Here is a 15,367-nt window from a genome sequence, read left to right on the forward strand (position 1 = left end):
CTGCACAAGACTCCAGTTCAGTTCAAATCATCACCATCCCAAGCCCAGATCCAAACCTCTAACAGGATTAGAAAGCCTTCGTGAGCCCTCAGCACCCTCTCAAATCCTGGTTCTGATACCTGGTTCTCCAGCAACCCGTAGCATGATGTGAATCCTTGGGCCTAAATTCACTCACAGTCCATGTGGGTACCTCGCCCACAAGCCACCAAAAAGCTCGGTGCCTGTATGGGTCCTTCAGCTGCATAGCCACTCACTGGTCTGCCACCGTGGGAACCGTCCTTCGGGTTGTCGCCTCCGCTGCAAAATTTCAACAGGGTATTCACCCCGTTACTGGTGTCCTGTTCCAGTCCACTGCTCCCCTGGATTCTGCAACCTCTCGTGGCCACCGTTGAACACAGGCACTGTCACCTTGGGACCAGATCCTGTGGTCAAGATTTTAAATAAAACACTGTTGGCACCTTTAACAGGCAGTTTAAAACCTGCGCAGAGTGTAGGACCCGGCAGGGGAATGCTTTATCTCCACTCCCCACTCTCCCTGGGCCCGCACCAGTGGCAGGTTAGCCTTTAGACCAGCTCCTGTGGTGCTGCCGTCTTTTTAAATATTCACATTGTAAGCATGCATTTGTGGATAAATTAAAAGCCATAATTTTTGAAAACTTAGCATGTTTTACTTTACTGGCTATTATCCAAAATGGTGAATAACGAGGATAAATGGCAGAAGCACAACTAATTATATGTTGGAAAGTGCAAACTTGTTTCCCGTTCTGCAAATCAGAATGACTTCTGGCTAACTGGTTAAAAAAAAACCTAACGGGCAATTCTAACATTAGATATTGTTGCAAAGGTTAGGCTGTTTCTAGATTTGTACTGAATATGAGCAGGGGTGGATTGGCGTTGTATTATGGGAGCAAATATTCTCTGCTGATGTCAGTACCATTCTTTAACTGTGGACAAAAGCTTAGATGCTGCACCAAAAGACAAAAATGTTGCAATGTTTTGTGTACAGGACATTCTCCTCTTGCATCACATGCAGTTTAATCACACAAGTGTGTTGTCAGATTTGTACAGTAAGAAATAAAAATAGTCTTGTTACTTTGTGTTTGATTGCAGGCAGAGAACTCAGCCTTAGCCCTAGAAAATGAACATCAACGAGTGCAATATGAACGCTGTCTTGATGAGGTGAGAATATTGAATATTCATTTATTATTTTGTTTTACTTTGAAATATAAATATCAAAATAATGTTAATTAGTGGTGTTTATGGATGTGATAAATTGAGATTAATCATCAACATCAAATATTCTAGGTCAGGTATGGAATGAATGAAAAACACTTAAAGGTTTTCCTCACTTCAAACAATATGCGTCATTCCATCTTTGGAAGAAGGGTGTTTGATTTTATGGATGTAATATTCATTCCTTTAAATGGCTGTATTTTAGATATTTTAAAGCCAACCTATGCCTACAGGAATATTTGTTTAGTGAACTCTCATCAACTGGAAACCAGCTAAAGCTGGACAATATGAATGAACACCTTACAGCCTGCTGAATGAGCACTCATTCAAACTGATTATAACGTGGGTCATAAGGGAAGAAAAAGCAATGTTGCAAATTACTTGAGATACTGTTTTATTAGTGGCTTTTATTAAAATTAATATCTTCAACATGAACCAATTCACTTTCGTCACTCAATATAATATCCTGTATACTAATCTCATATAATTTGTGTGCTCTTGCAAAACTTTCTTTGTTCACAATATATTCGGAGGCATCGAAAATTGCCATTAATACCTTGTTGGTTTTGCTATTACTTATGATTATAAAGGATAGAATTGTGCATTTAGTTTTGTTGCAGTTATTTTGGGTCTGGCTGCAGCCACACTTATCTGAAGAAGAGCCACGAGAAAGCAGGAATTTCGACCTGCTTTTCTCTTGTTAGTCCAGGTTCATGAGGCTATTTCCACTTTTAAGTATTCAGCAAAGATCAAATTTTCATAAATTAAACCGGATCCAGCCCACGGCTTGAGGGAAAAACACAGAAATGCTGGACGAACTCAGCAGGTCTCGTAGCGTCCATAGCAGGTAAATGCACAATTGATGTTTCAGGCTGGAGCCCTTCTTCATGGTACGAGTGAAAAGCAGCCAGGCACTTAAATCAAGAGGCTGGGGAGAAGGCAGTCAAGGCCATGGGGAGGATCACAGCTCAACAAACAAAGGGTGAAAATTGGACATGGGCTCGAGAGGAAAGATGAGAGTTGACCAGGGGAAGGAGTAATTGCAGAGAAAAGAGGTGGGCAAAAGGAGAGGTGGAAAAGGAAAGAGAAAGAGAGAGGTAGAGCTAGAGGAAAGGAGTCATAGGGATAAAAAGGGAGTGAGGGAGCTAACAGAAACCAGAGAATGTTAATGCCATCAGGCTGGTGAGTGCTGAGATGGAATATGAGGTGTTGTTCCTCCAGTTTTGGTGGTCTCAGTCTGGTAGTGCACAAGACCATCACCAGGCATGTCGGCATCCTGCTGGAAGATCCTCATAATTACAGTGGACAGAGCCGAGGTGCTCAGCGAAGCCACCTTTCAGTCCAATTTCTCAGAGGAGACCACAACAGGAGGACCAGATGCAGTAGATCACTCAATGCAGTGCTGCTTCACTTGGAACAACTTTTGAGTCCCCGAATAGTGGTGAGTGAGGAGGTGTGAGTACATGAGTACAAGTATAGCACTTCCTGAGGACAGGGGTAAGTGCCAAGGGGGTGATTTGTGGGAAGGTAGGAGTGGATGAGGGAGACACAGAGGGAGTGGTCTCTGCAGAAGGTGGAAGGGGGAGGAGAGAAGATGTATCTGGTGGTGTGATAACAGTAGGTGGCAGAAATGTCCGAAGATGATATGTTAGATGCGGAGGCTAGTGGGGTGGTAAATGAGGACAAGGGGGAATCTTGTCTTTGTTGCGCGTGGGATGGAGGTGGCTAAGGCAGATGTGTGGGTAATGGAGGACAAACAGGAAAGTTGATTGTAGTGGAGGGGAATCCACATCTTTTGAAGAAGGGGGACACCTCGGATAAACTAGCTTGGAAAACCTCAACCTGGGAGCAGATGCAACAGAGATGGAGGAATTGTAGGAAAGGAATGGTATTCTTTCAGGTGTGATGAACTTAAGGGACTTTGGTAGCACTAACATAGAAACAACAATGGAAAATTCACCTGACAATGGTAAATACAAAATAATAGGTTTTTAAAATAATAGGTTTTTAATTAAACTATTAACAACATAACATTTCTTCTTTGTCTCTAAGCTTACTTAATCCCACTATGCACAAATGTGTGTGTGTGTGTGTGTGTGTGTGTGTGTGTGTGTGTGTGTGTGTGTGTGTGTATAATTAATGTCCCACTTGAAAGGTCGATCTTTAAATGTTCAGCATCATTTTAGTCTTAAGTGAAGGTCTCAAATTCTCAGTTGAGAAATAATTATAAAATACTTTTAAACATTACATCTTCAGGCTTTTTTACTCACAATGTGACTATTTTCTTCCACGATGAAGTCACAAACCAGACAAGGGTTAAATGGTGGCCAAACACAAAAATATTCTCTTTTCCACAGAAACAGCAAAATGGTCTTGCTTATTTCAAAAGCCACTGATTCTGTGTTCCCCCTTTCCCAGGAGTAACACACAACTGCACCAATTCAGGATATTGTAATTAAACCCTGTCTTTCACAAGGTTTCAACCCCTGTATGTCACAAGGATTTGAATTCTGTCGACTCCAAACTGAACTCTTCAAAAACTGAACTCAAATTATCTGAATTCAGTAATATATTTCTCCAACTCATGTGACTATTATATCATCACTGAGGTGAGTCCCAATTCCTGGAAATCACATGACCATCAATTTTATTTCTACCAAAATTCTGTTCCTTTTTTTAAAAACCATTCCATGGCCATAACAACCTTTGACCTCATCTCTATTCAAGAGGCTTATGTAGCTTTGATTAAAAACAGATAGCTTCCTTCAGCAATTCTTGAATCATTAAGACCCACTTGAAATCTCTTAGCTCTGTCTGTCCAAGACACTACCACTCCGAGAATGAACACTCATCTCTGAGAACAATAGTGAATCTGTAAATGTGCTGTGACCTGTGTGTGAACCTGTACCAGTCCACAACCAACCGCTAAAAATACAGATACAATACTCCAACACTATAATTTACTTCACAAAGCTATTTTTACACATGAGAAAAAAAGTTCAACACCAAATCAAAGTTAACACATCCATTATACCTCCTTCCACAGAGATATTTTGAACTAAAAGATCAAAATTTTAAACTGAAATCTACCACTTATCTGGTAGATTTTACAGTATTAAATAATATTAGCAATGATACTATCTCTTAATGTCATAGTAATGTATTATATCTTAGTCATAGTCTTGCAAAATAAAACTCGGGTTCAATATCATCTCTTGTAGCTGCCTGCTACAAAAAAACACACACACTCGCAGAGTGGGAGGTTAAGATCTGAGATTTATTGAGGCAGGAAAGGCTCCTTTTATACAGTTGGAGTTCCCGCTGTTTGTTTGATTGGCTGACATCAGCCGCATGATAACAATAGAGGGTGGGAACATTCTTTCATTCCTACTCCAGCCTGTTATTGATCTGTTAGCTGGTCAGCTTGGCCTGTGCCATTTTTGAGCTGTTGGTCTTGCACTGCTCCAGCTTTCAACCGCGCCGGTTCGCTGTGTTAAGAGACGCATTACAGTGTGTTATGCTGCTGTTTATTACCCCGCGATGTGCCGACTCGATCTCCGCGGTGATGAGCTGACACACTAAACTAATTTTTAATTTTACCAAAAAATTGTCAATGTAAACAATGCTTAATTCCATAGCAGTACAAACATATACTTCAAAATGTTGCAAAGCTAATACAAGAAACAATAATGATTTTCTAATAGCAGAATGATTCTTTTGAGTGTTTATTGAATTTCTTAGACACATAAGCCACTGGACTCATCTTCACTGGCATCAACTGCGAAAGCAAATGGCTTCTCAAAATCAAGTGATTTAAGTATAGGTTTATGACAAAACATGTCTTTCAGTTAAATGCTTTTTGACAAATGACTGTCCAAATAAACTTTTCACTCTTCTTTATATTCGACAGGTGAAAAGCAATGTCAACAAAGTTTTTACAGAATTTTCCATAATATCCAACCCTTCCTAAAAAAAATCTCCCAATAACTTTGTTACCTGTGGGCATAAGAAATATAAAAATTGTCTGAATTTTCACCAGAACATGCTCCAATTTTCCTTGGCCAATAATATAACCACGATAACTCACTTGAGCATGACAAATTTCAATCTTAGTTAAATTAACATCAAGATTAGCCTTCAAAAATCTACCAAACAGCTTCTCTTTGTGTGTTGTCACATCTCCTCTCAAGAGTTTTAACTATATCGTTAGCTTTATTTACCTTGGATATTATCTCATGGTGCCCAGAAAATCTTCTCTTGCAAATTGCAGACAATGCAATTTGTTTGGCTCCCAATTTATAAACTAAGTGTTGAAATACACCTGACATAAAATTCTTTCCCTGATCTAATTGTATTTCTTTAAGCAGACCAAATGAACTGAAATTTTTTTCTGAGTGGTATGGCTTCAGTAAACCTGGAAACAACACACATAATGATCAACAGATATTTATTTCCAGCTTTTGTTTTGGGCATTAGACTAATACAGTCCATAATTACTTTAGAGAAAAGTTACCCAAAAGCAGATTTTAAAGGTACCCCTGTGGGACTTTCTTTCGGTTTCCTTGCAACTCGTCAAATGTGAGAAGTCTTATAAAACCTCTTAATATCTTTTCTTTAATTAGGCCAGTAGAATTGTTTGTAGGTACAGGTAGTTTCCTTTACCGCAAAGTGCCCACTTAAATGTGTTTTATGAGCCATGTTCAAAATCTCATCTCTTATAGACTCTCGGAAATACAACTTTGTGAACCACTGCCCATTCTTCATTAGCAATAATCTCATGTAACCTATATTTTGTCAATAATGAACATCCTTTGGAATAATATCCAATTGGCACATTTTTAAATTCCTTCACCAGAGAGTGCTTTCTCTCTAACTTCAGCAAGATCACCATCTACACTTTGTTTTTTTTTCCAATTAATTTTGATCTGGATCCTGACAAATCCTTATTCCGTTGCTGTGCAGTGTCACAGACTTGTAAATCATTCTGGACATCACAGTCTTCACTAACACTACTCTCAAGTTTAAAATCAGAATCAGAATTCCGACTTGAAGAAATATTTAAAATGGCTGGCGATTCACAGTTTGTCTTTAATCTCACGATCAGTTTGGTTTCTGTACCTGACAGCTTCTTTGTTTTTATCATTTCTTTCGGATGCTGTGTCTTGCAAACTTGCTTTAAATCAATTTGTACAGTATTTTCTTCACTGGCCAAGGTTTTAGACATAACTTTTAACTTGAGTTGCACAGCATTTTCCACATTGGCAACAATTGGATACTTTGCTCCAGAGACAACCTTATCTCTTGACACAAAAGATTTAAATTCTTTCCTACTTTTACCATCAAATTCCTTTTTACTTCCCTGCGTTTCACCTCTTTTAATACAAGCTTCTGGTGCTACTGGTTCATGCTCTCACTTTCTCTTCAAAGAAAAAAAACAATTAGCTACCGCTTTACAAAATGAACCAAAAGGTTTACCCCATTCATTTTCTACTTTAATTTTGTATTTCATGTTACCTTTTTGAAAAGTTATTTTAGGCAAAATTTTCACATTGTGATAATTGTTTGCAAATGTAGCAGAATTCTGTCCCTCTTGAAAAATGTCACTTGGCTTTAATTTAAGACCATTCCCTTGTCTGTCTATGGTCTCTTGCACTGCCAGACTGAGACCATTTGCAAATTGCAAATTGGAGAAACAATACATCACAATCCATCTGGGCATCCTCACATCTCTCTCTCTCTCTCTCTCTCTCTCTCTCTCTCTCTCTCTCTCTCTCTCTCTCTCTCTTCCCCCCACCTTTGTCTCCTTTCCTCCACCTCTGCGTTCTCAGAGCCATCCTCTCGCTCAAAAATTCCTCTCCTGCCTTCTTATCCATATCCAATTATCAGCTTTTGTCTTTTGGTGTGTGCTCCTCATCCTGCCCTTTAGTTCCTTCTCCCCAGCCTTTTAATTCATGCACCTGCCTGCTTTTTATTCTCACCTTGAAGAAGGGCTCTGGCCTGAAAGGTTGTTTATTTATCTTTACCCCCTATGTATGCTGAGAGACCTGCTGATCCCTCTACTATTTCTGTGTTTTTACTCTAATGACATCCTTCGTGTTTCACGATGACCTGACTGAACATTCAGAAACTAGCGGGGCTCAGCAGGTCAGGCAGCATCCATGGAGAGAAACAGTTTTCCAGTTAGGACGATCTTGAGATTTGAAAAAGAGTTTCAACCCAAAACATTGGCTGTCCATTTCTCTCTATGGATGCTGCCTGGTCAATATTAGACTGGTTGACACTGCTAAGGAACACATGGGAAAATTCAAATCACATTGAAAATCTCTGACTCAATCCTCTATATCATGGGGAAACTTGGAAATGGGAATGGAGCTACTTGCAAATGGGATGCATAGCACAAAATAAGAACATCATGAAATATAACGATTTTCTGATTTATTTTTGTGAAACATTTAGTTAGCACGCTTTCCAACATTACTCCATTTGTTCTAATACTTGTTAGGCGTGACCACAAAATTGGAGTAACTACATTTAGTTTCTTGTTTTAGATTATAATTAATTCATTACTCAAAGACATTGTTAATATATAACATTTTCAGTTTAATCATGTAATTCTTTTCAGATGGGCAGAGGGGGAATTATTTACAAATGGATCTCTGATATTCCACAGATGGCAGTTTCTCTTTTAACTTGAAATTTGTTTTTGGTCAGTGGTGCACTACCTCAGTCATCCTGGAGATATCTTGAAGCAATAGAAATTAATGCAATGCTCTTCAGCAATTGGCTGTCATTATTAAAACAGAATAATCCACAATGTCCTTAGTATTATAATCGTGGCACTTCTTCTGAAGTCCGGGAAGATTAGAAAGGCTTGATATGTTAGTACACACATTCAATTCTGCTTTTGCCTGTGATAAAGTTAAGAACTATAAGGAGAAATGAATTCAAAAGATGACAATACTATTTCCTGCATATGCACAGAAACATTTGCATAATTATTTAAAATAATTTGTCATAAAGCTCTTGCGCATTATACATATCCATGATATTAGTCTTTTGGAGAATATCCTTTCAATTAATAGAATATACCTGAGGACAGTAATTTCAGTTACCAGATTTAAGATGCATATATTAGAGACTTAATCTTGTGGGCTTGTTTTAAAGAAGAATTATGTACTTCATTGTTCGAATTATTTGTTGGCTTTGCTGTTCTCTGATGTGATGCACCATCTTTCTTTTAAAACAATGATCTTGATTAATTTAATCAGTTCATAATGATGCTTAATTCTGATGTGAATTACATTATGCAAATTGATTCTATCTCTCTTTCCCAGAGTAGGAAGCTATTCTGTTCAAGCCCTTTTTAATAGAGAGATAAAATGACAGTCAAAGGAAAACAGAGGGGAGCAATAGCCCAGTTGAGAATTAAATATAAAGGGAACTCAGTTATGGATTATGGTTCAAAGATACTATATGAGTTTATAACAAATAAAATCTTACCTTAATCCATTTTGTATGTACTAAATAATGATCCCCATTAATGTGCAAGATTTTATTGTACTTTGACAATAGGTGAATTTTTGATCTGGAAACAGAGTAAAATGTTCATAGCAAAATAAATATTTCTTCATGGACAATTATTAATCACACCTCTTGTTATGTGTGTGGAAATAAGAGAGATATGTAAGAGGTTTATGAGCTGTGGTAAAATGTCCAGTGTAACATCAGTTCCCGTTGTAATTGTAGAAAATGCAAAACGTGTCCCTACATTTCCCCACTCACCTCCATCCAGGGCCACAAACCACTTTCTAGAGCTTCACGTGCACATTGTCCAATCTAATCTACTGCATTTGGTGTACTCAGTGTGACCTCATCTACATTGAAGAGGCCAAATGCAGATTGGGTGACCGTTTCCCTGAACACCTATGCTCTGTTGTTCTAAATCTGAGCTTTCTGTAGCCAACCATTTTAGCTCCCCTAATCATTCCTGCACAGATCTATCTGTCCTCAGTTCATCCATTACAGGATGAAGACCAATGTAAACTTGAAGAACAACACATCATATTCCTCCTGGTCAGCTTCAAACCAAATGGTATGAACGTTGATTTCCAATTTTAGATGTCCCCATCTGGTTCCAATGTTTCCATCTCTTCTTTGCTGTACTTATTTTTTTCCCTATCTCTAATTTTTATTTCCCTGTCCCTTTCCTATGGTCATTTCCCTACCCATAACTCCATCTCTCATCTATCCTACATTACCTCTTGGCCCCTCTCCCAGATACGTTCAGCATTTATAAATGTGAATTTACATTTTTATCTTTGTCTTGATAAAGAGTCCTGACCCAAAAATGTTGGCTGAAGATTTTTACCCAAAGATGCTTTCTGATCTGCTGAGTTTCTCCAGCAATTCTTTGTTTGTCTAGTGTAACACTTCATTAATATTCACAGTCCACTAAGATCAATGGATCTTGACATCTGAGTTCATCACTAGATTTTTCCATTCACTTTCCTTGTGTGCCTATACAGCTTTTGTTTGAACAAAGCTACGCTGTCAGGTAGTGTGTTGTAACTTATAGGGATGCTCTGTGTAACTAAGTTATTCTTGAATTCCCTATTGAGAATTAATTCCAGGAAGATGGCAAGGATTTAACCAAACACAATCTACTCCTCAAAGTTTGTTAAGAGTTTGTATGTTATTACATTATTTACAATAGAGGTTACAGTGGGATTTGGAGCATTGAAATAACACTATTGCTAATTTTTTAATGTGTTCTCCCGTAGGTGGCTAATCAAGTTGTTCAGGCATTGCTTACTCAAAAGGTAAGCCTCTTTACTCATTCTATACATACATTAGTTTGTAGTGAACATATTGAAGATATGGTAGATTCACAAGCTTTACAGGTGTAGTTTTCAATAGTCCTGAAAAATATGATAGGGAGTTGGTGAGGCTTGAGAGCAGTACAAGTAATGTGATGACCAACTCATTTACTGCATATTACAGTGATCATGTCATTCTCCCAACAAGACCCTCATGCAAAATCAGGCACATCTGGATTGTCTACAATTTAAATACAGTATGTCTAGATTGACAGCAATCCAGTTCAGTGCTGGTATTTGTGGCCATTGATGATCAGAGGCAGGACTGTTTATGGGGGAATTGAGAAACATTGTGCCTGTTCAACATGAGAGCGGAAGTTATGCAACCTCTGATGTGACATAAAATAAAAGTAAACACAGGGAAAGGGATAATAAAGCAAGCTGTTTAAATAATTTATTGTATTAAAATAAATAACGTTAGCAAATAATATTTGCATATTTGTTTAAAATAATTAGTCATTAGGTACTTTGTTCTGACTACATCTGTCGTGGAAAGCGTGGAGAATAAGAAGTTCCTTGGTGTGCAGAAAAGGATGATCTATCCTGGATTCACAATGCCTCCTCATTGCTCAGGAAGGTGCAACAACACCCACACTTCCTAAGGATTCTGAGGAGGGCAAGGCTGCTAGCCCCCATCTTGATAACCTTTTGCAGGAGCTCAATGGAGTGGGTCCTTTCTGACTGCATTGCTGTGTGCTATGGTAGTTGCAAGGCATCAGATCAGAAATCTATATTGAGGATCATTAGAATAGCTGAGAGGATCACTGGGGTCTCCCTTTCCTCTATAGATGACATTTGCTAGGAGCGCTGTCTTAAGAGGGGTCAAGGAATTATAGAAGGCCCTTGCCATCCAGCACACAATATCTAAACCCACTACCATTAAAAATCAAGACTGCAAGGCTGGGGAATAGCTTCTTCCCACAGGGTGTGAGACTGATAAACAGTATCCTGTAGCTATGACAATCAACCCAAAAATTTATATATATATATATTTATTTAAATTATTTTTGTGATCTTTATGTACTGTATATTGTGCATTTACAATCAGATGATAATAAACTTGAACATATACTTGAACCACATTTTTATACAAGAGTTAGAGAAGGCATTTAAGAAATAAAATGTTATGGTGAAATTGAATATGGAAGTAGATTGGCCTGGGAAAATCTGGTTGGCGCTGGATCCCAAGAGAATTTGGATTTGTCCTTTGTCTACGAAATGGCTTTTTAGAGTAGCTAGTGGTTGAGCCACCTAGAGAAAAGGTGTTGAATTGGTGTTGTGCAATGCGACCAAATTTGATTAAGGAGCCGAAGGTAAAGAAACCCTTAGGAAGCGGTGATTATAATATGGTAGAATTCACTCTGCAGTTTGAGAGGGAAAAGCTAAAATTGGGAAGCTGAAGGATCTGAAAGTGTATAAATCACCTGGACCAAATGGACTACACCAAAGAGTTCTGAAGGAGCAAGCTAAAGAGATTGTGAACACATTAGCCAGGATCTTTCAAAAATCATTTGAGTCAGGAACAGTTCTGGAAGACTGGAAATTTGCAACTGTCACTCACCCTTTAAGAAGGGAGAGAGAGAGAGAGACAAAAAGCAGGAAATTATAAGCTGGTTATCCTGGCTTTGGAGCTTGGTAAGTTTCTTGTGTCCATTATTAAGTGTGAGGATTTGGGGTACATGATAAAATAGGTCAAAATCAGCATGGTTTCCTTCAGGGGAGATCCTGCCTGACCAATCTTTTGGAAATTGTTGAAGAACTTGCAGAATTCTGAAGGGGGAGGGTGAGGAGCCAGATGTCATGGTCCATGTGGGGACCATAGATAGGAGTAGTGATGAGGTGCTGAAGAGGGAATATAGTGAGCTAGGAAAGAAGTTAAAAAGCAGGACCTCCATGGTGGTAATCTCTGGATTGCTGCCTGTGCCACGTGCCAGAGAGAGAAGGAATAGGAAGTTGTTGCAAATTAATACGTGGCTTAAGAGTTGATGCGGGGGGTAGGGGTTTAGATTTGTGACTCATTGGGATCTCTTCTGCGGAAGATATGACAGGCTGCACCTGAAATGGAGGGGGATCATTATCCTGGTGGGCAGGTTTACTAGAGCTATTGAGGAGGGTTTGGACTACTTTGGCGGGGGTGGGGTGGGGGGGGGAGGAAAGGTGGGAATCAGAATGTGAGGGCAGAGAATAGGGCAAAAGGTCAAAAGCATGATGATGTGTGTTCTGAGTTGGTGAAGAAGGACTGGCAGGGGACAAAACATTAATATTATTTCAACACTAGGAGTATTTGAAATTAAGGAGATGGACTTGGATCAGTACATGGAACGATGATGTTGTGGCTGTTACAGAGACTTGGCTGGAGGAAGGGCAGGATGGGCTGATGCATGAACTGGGTTTTAGGTGTTTTAAAAAGGATAGGATGTGAGGTAAGAGAATGGGGGGGTGGTGGAGATGAGTCACATTACTGGTCAGGGATAGAAATGTAGGAGGCTGTAGAGGGAGTGTCTACTGAGTCAGTGTGGGAAAAATCAGAAATAGGAAGGGAGCAAACACTGCACTGGAAGTAATCTGTAGGTCCCCAAATAGTCCTTGGACACTGAAGAGTAGATCAGCAGGTAGATTTTAAAATAGTGCAGGAAATACAAGGTTATAGTTATGGGTGATTTTAACTTTCCTAATATTGACTGGCACTTTCTCACTTCAAGAAGGATAGATGGAGCTGAATTTGTCAGGTGTATTCAAGGAGGATTCCTGACACATTATGTAGACCGGTCAATGAGAGGAGAGGCCATACTGGATCTAATTCTGGATAATGAACCTGGCCAGGTGGCAGACCACTTGGTGGGGGAGCATTTTGGTGAGAGTGTCCACAACTCCCTGAGTTTTAACATAGCTATGGAAAATAATAAAAGCAGACAAAAATGGGAAATTGCTGAATTGGGGAAGGGCCAATTAGAATGTTATGAGGTAGGAACTAGTTCAAAGGGGAAAGCACAGAACTAATGTGGAAGAAGTTTAGGGACCACTGGTGCTGAGTTCAGAATAGGTTTGTCCCATTGGGACAAGGAAAATATGGTAGAAAAAGGGAACCGTGGTTGATAAATCAGGTGAGGTAGCTGGTCAAGAGAAAGAAGTAGGCATACATTAGGAAATAGAAAACAGAAAGGACTCATGCAAAGTATATGGTAGCCAGGAAGGTGCTTAAGAAAGGACTTGAGAGCTTGAATGGGGCATGAGAAGTCCTTGAAATGTTGAATTAAGGAGAACTCCAAGGCATTCTATGCATTTGTGAAGAACAGAAGGATGATGGGAACGAAGGTGGGGCCACTAAGGGATAAAGGAGGCAACATCTGCTTGGAGGTGGATTATGTTGGGGAGGTCCTAAATGAGTACTGCTTGGAGGCGGATTAGGTTGGGGAGGTCCTAAATGAGTACTGCTTGGAGGTGGATTAGGTTGGGGAGGTCCTAAATGAGTACTGCTTGGAGGCGGATTAGGTTGGGGAGGTCCTAAATGAATACTGCTTGGAGGTGGATTAGGTTGGGGAGGTCCCAAATGAGTACTGCTTGGAGGTGGATTAGGTTGGGGAAGTCCTAAATGAGTACTGCTTGGAGGCGGATTAGGTTGGGTAGGTCCAAAATGAGTACTGCTTGTAGGCGGATTAGGTTGGGTAGGTCCTAAATGAATACTTTGCTTCAAAATTCACAAAAGGACATTGATCAGGGTGAGATCAGAATAGAACAGACTTGTGTGCTGAACAATGTGAAGATTAAGGAAGAGGAAGTGTTGCTGTGCGAAGTGAGGGAAGAGATAGCTGGAGCAGTAGCTACGATCTTTGAGTCCTCTTTGGCCTCAGGGGATTGGTAAATGGCAATTGTTATCACCTTGTTTAAAAAAGATAATAGGGAGAACCTTAGGAATTATAGACCCTTGAGCCATTTGTCAGTGGTGTGCGAACTATTGGAGAGGATTCTTAAAGTTAGAATATTTACGTGTTTGGAGAAGTAGTCTACTCATGGATAGTCAGCATGGATTTGTGAAGGGAAGGTCATGCCTCACAAGCCTAAATGAGATTTTTGAGGAGGTAACAAAAGAAATTGATGAAGGCAAGGTGGTAGAAGTGGTCTATGGATTTTGGTAAGGTATTTGACAAGGTCCCCCATGAGAGACTGCTCAGAGGCATGGGATTCATGGAACCTTGGCTGTGTGGATAAAAAATTGACTTGCAGGTGGAAAACAGAGTAGTAGTGGAAGGAAAGTATTCTGCCTGGATATCAGTAACTAGCGGGGTACCGCAAGGATATGCTCTCGGACCTCTGCTCTTTGTGATTTTTATTAATGAGCTGAACGAAGAGGCAGAAGGATGTGTCAGTAAGTACGGATTATACGAAGGATAGAAGTGTTATGAATGGAGCTGAAGGTTGTTGAAGGTTACAAGAGGATAAGAAAGGATGCAATTTGGGCAAATGGAGTTCAGTCTGGCTAAGTGTGAGGTGATGCATTTTGGAAGGACAGACCAGAAGGCTGAGTACAGGGTTAATGTTTGGCTACTAAAGAGTATGGATGAACAGAGGGACTTTGGAGTCTAAATCCATACATCCCTCAAGGTTGTCACACAGGTTGATAGGAAAGTTAAGAAGGCCTATGGAATAATGAGTTTCATTAGTCGGAGGATTAAGTTCAAGAGTTGAGAGGTTATGTTGCAATTCTACAAATCTCTGGTGAGACCACACTTAGAGTATTGTGTTCCGTTCTGGTTACCTCATTACAGGAAGGATATGAAAGCTATGGAGAGAGTGCAGAGGAGATTTTCCAGGATGTTAACTGGATTGGAAATTAAGAGCTGGGACATTTTTCTTTGCAGCATAAAAAGATGAGAGGAGACTTAATAGAGGTTTACAAGATTATGAGAGGCATAGATAGGATGGACTACCAGCATCTATTTCTGAGGGCGGGAATTGTAAACATCCGAGGGCATATGAACAAAAAGAAAGGAGGAAAGTTTTGGGGAGACATCAGCGGTAAGTGTTTTACTCAGAGAGATGTGGGTGCCTAGAATGCCTTGCAAGGGATGGTGCTGGAAGCATTTAAGAGACTCCTAGACAGGCACATGGATTTAAGTAAAATTGAGGGTTATGGAGTAGGGAGGGTTTAGGTTTTAGTCCTTTTTTTAAGGAATATATGGGCTGCCACAACATCGAGAGCTGAAGGGCCTGCAGTGTGCTGTAGTGTTCTATGTTCTAAAAAAACAAGCAGGATAGAC

General features: G+C 39.7%; 1 protein-coding gene across 7 annotated transcripts in view; it reads left to right on the top strand.

Moving 5' to 3' along the window:
• The window catches only part of nckap5l (NCK-associated protein 5-like), a 538,388-nt gene that overhangs the window by 304,889 nt on the left and 218,132 nt on the right, over positions 1-15,367 (top strand). For all 7 annotated transcript variants that reach the window (XM_069935206.1, XM_069935209.1, XM_069935208.1 and 4 more), the window contains 2 exons: positions 1,111-1,179; positions 10,014-10,052. In XM_069935206.1, the coding sequence (XP_069791307.1) occupies positions 1,111-1,179; positions 10,014-10,052 (108 nt within the window). The remainder of the gene's footprint in view (positions 1-1,110; positions 1,180-10,013; positions 10,053-15,367) is intronic.

The sequence above is a fragment of the Narcine bancroftii genome, chromosome 4 (genome assembly GCF_036971445.1).
Source record: "Narcine bancroftii isolate sNarBan1 chromosome 4, sNarBan1.hap1, whole genome shotgun sequence".
In the NCBI taxonomy this organism is placed as follows: domain Eukaryota; kingdom Metazoa; phylum Chordata; class Chondrichthyes; order Torpediniformes; family Narcinidae; genus Narcine; species Narcine bancroftii.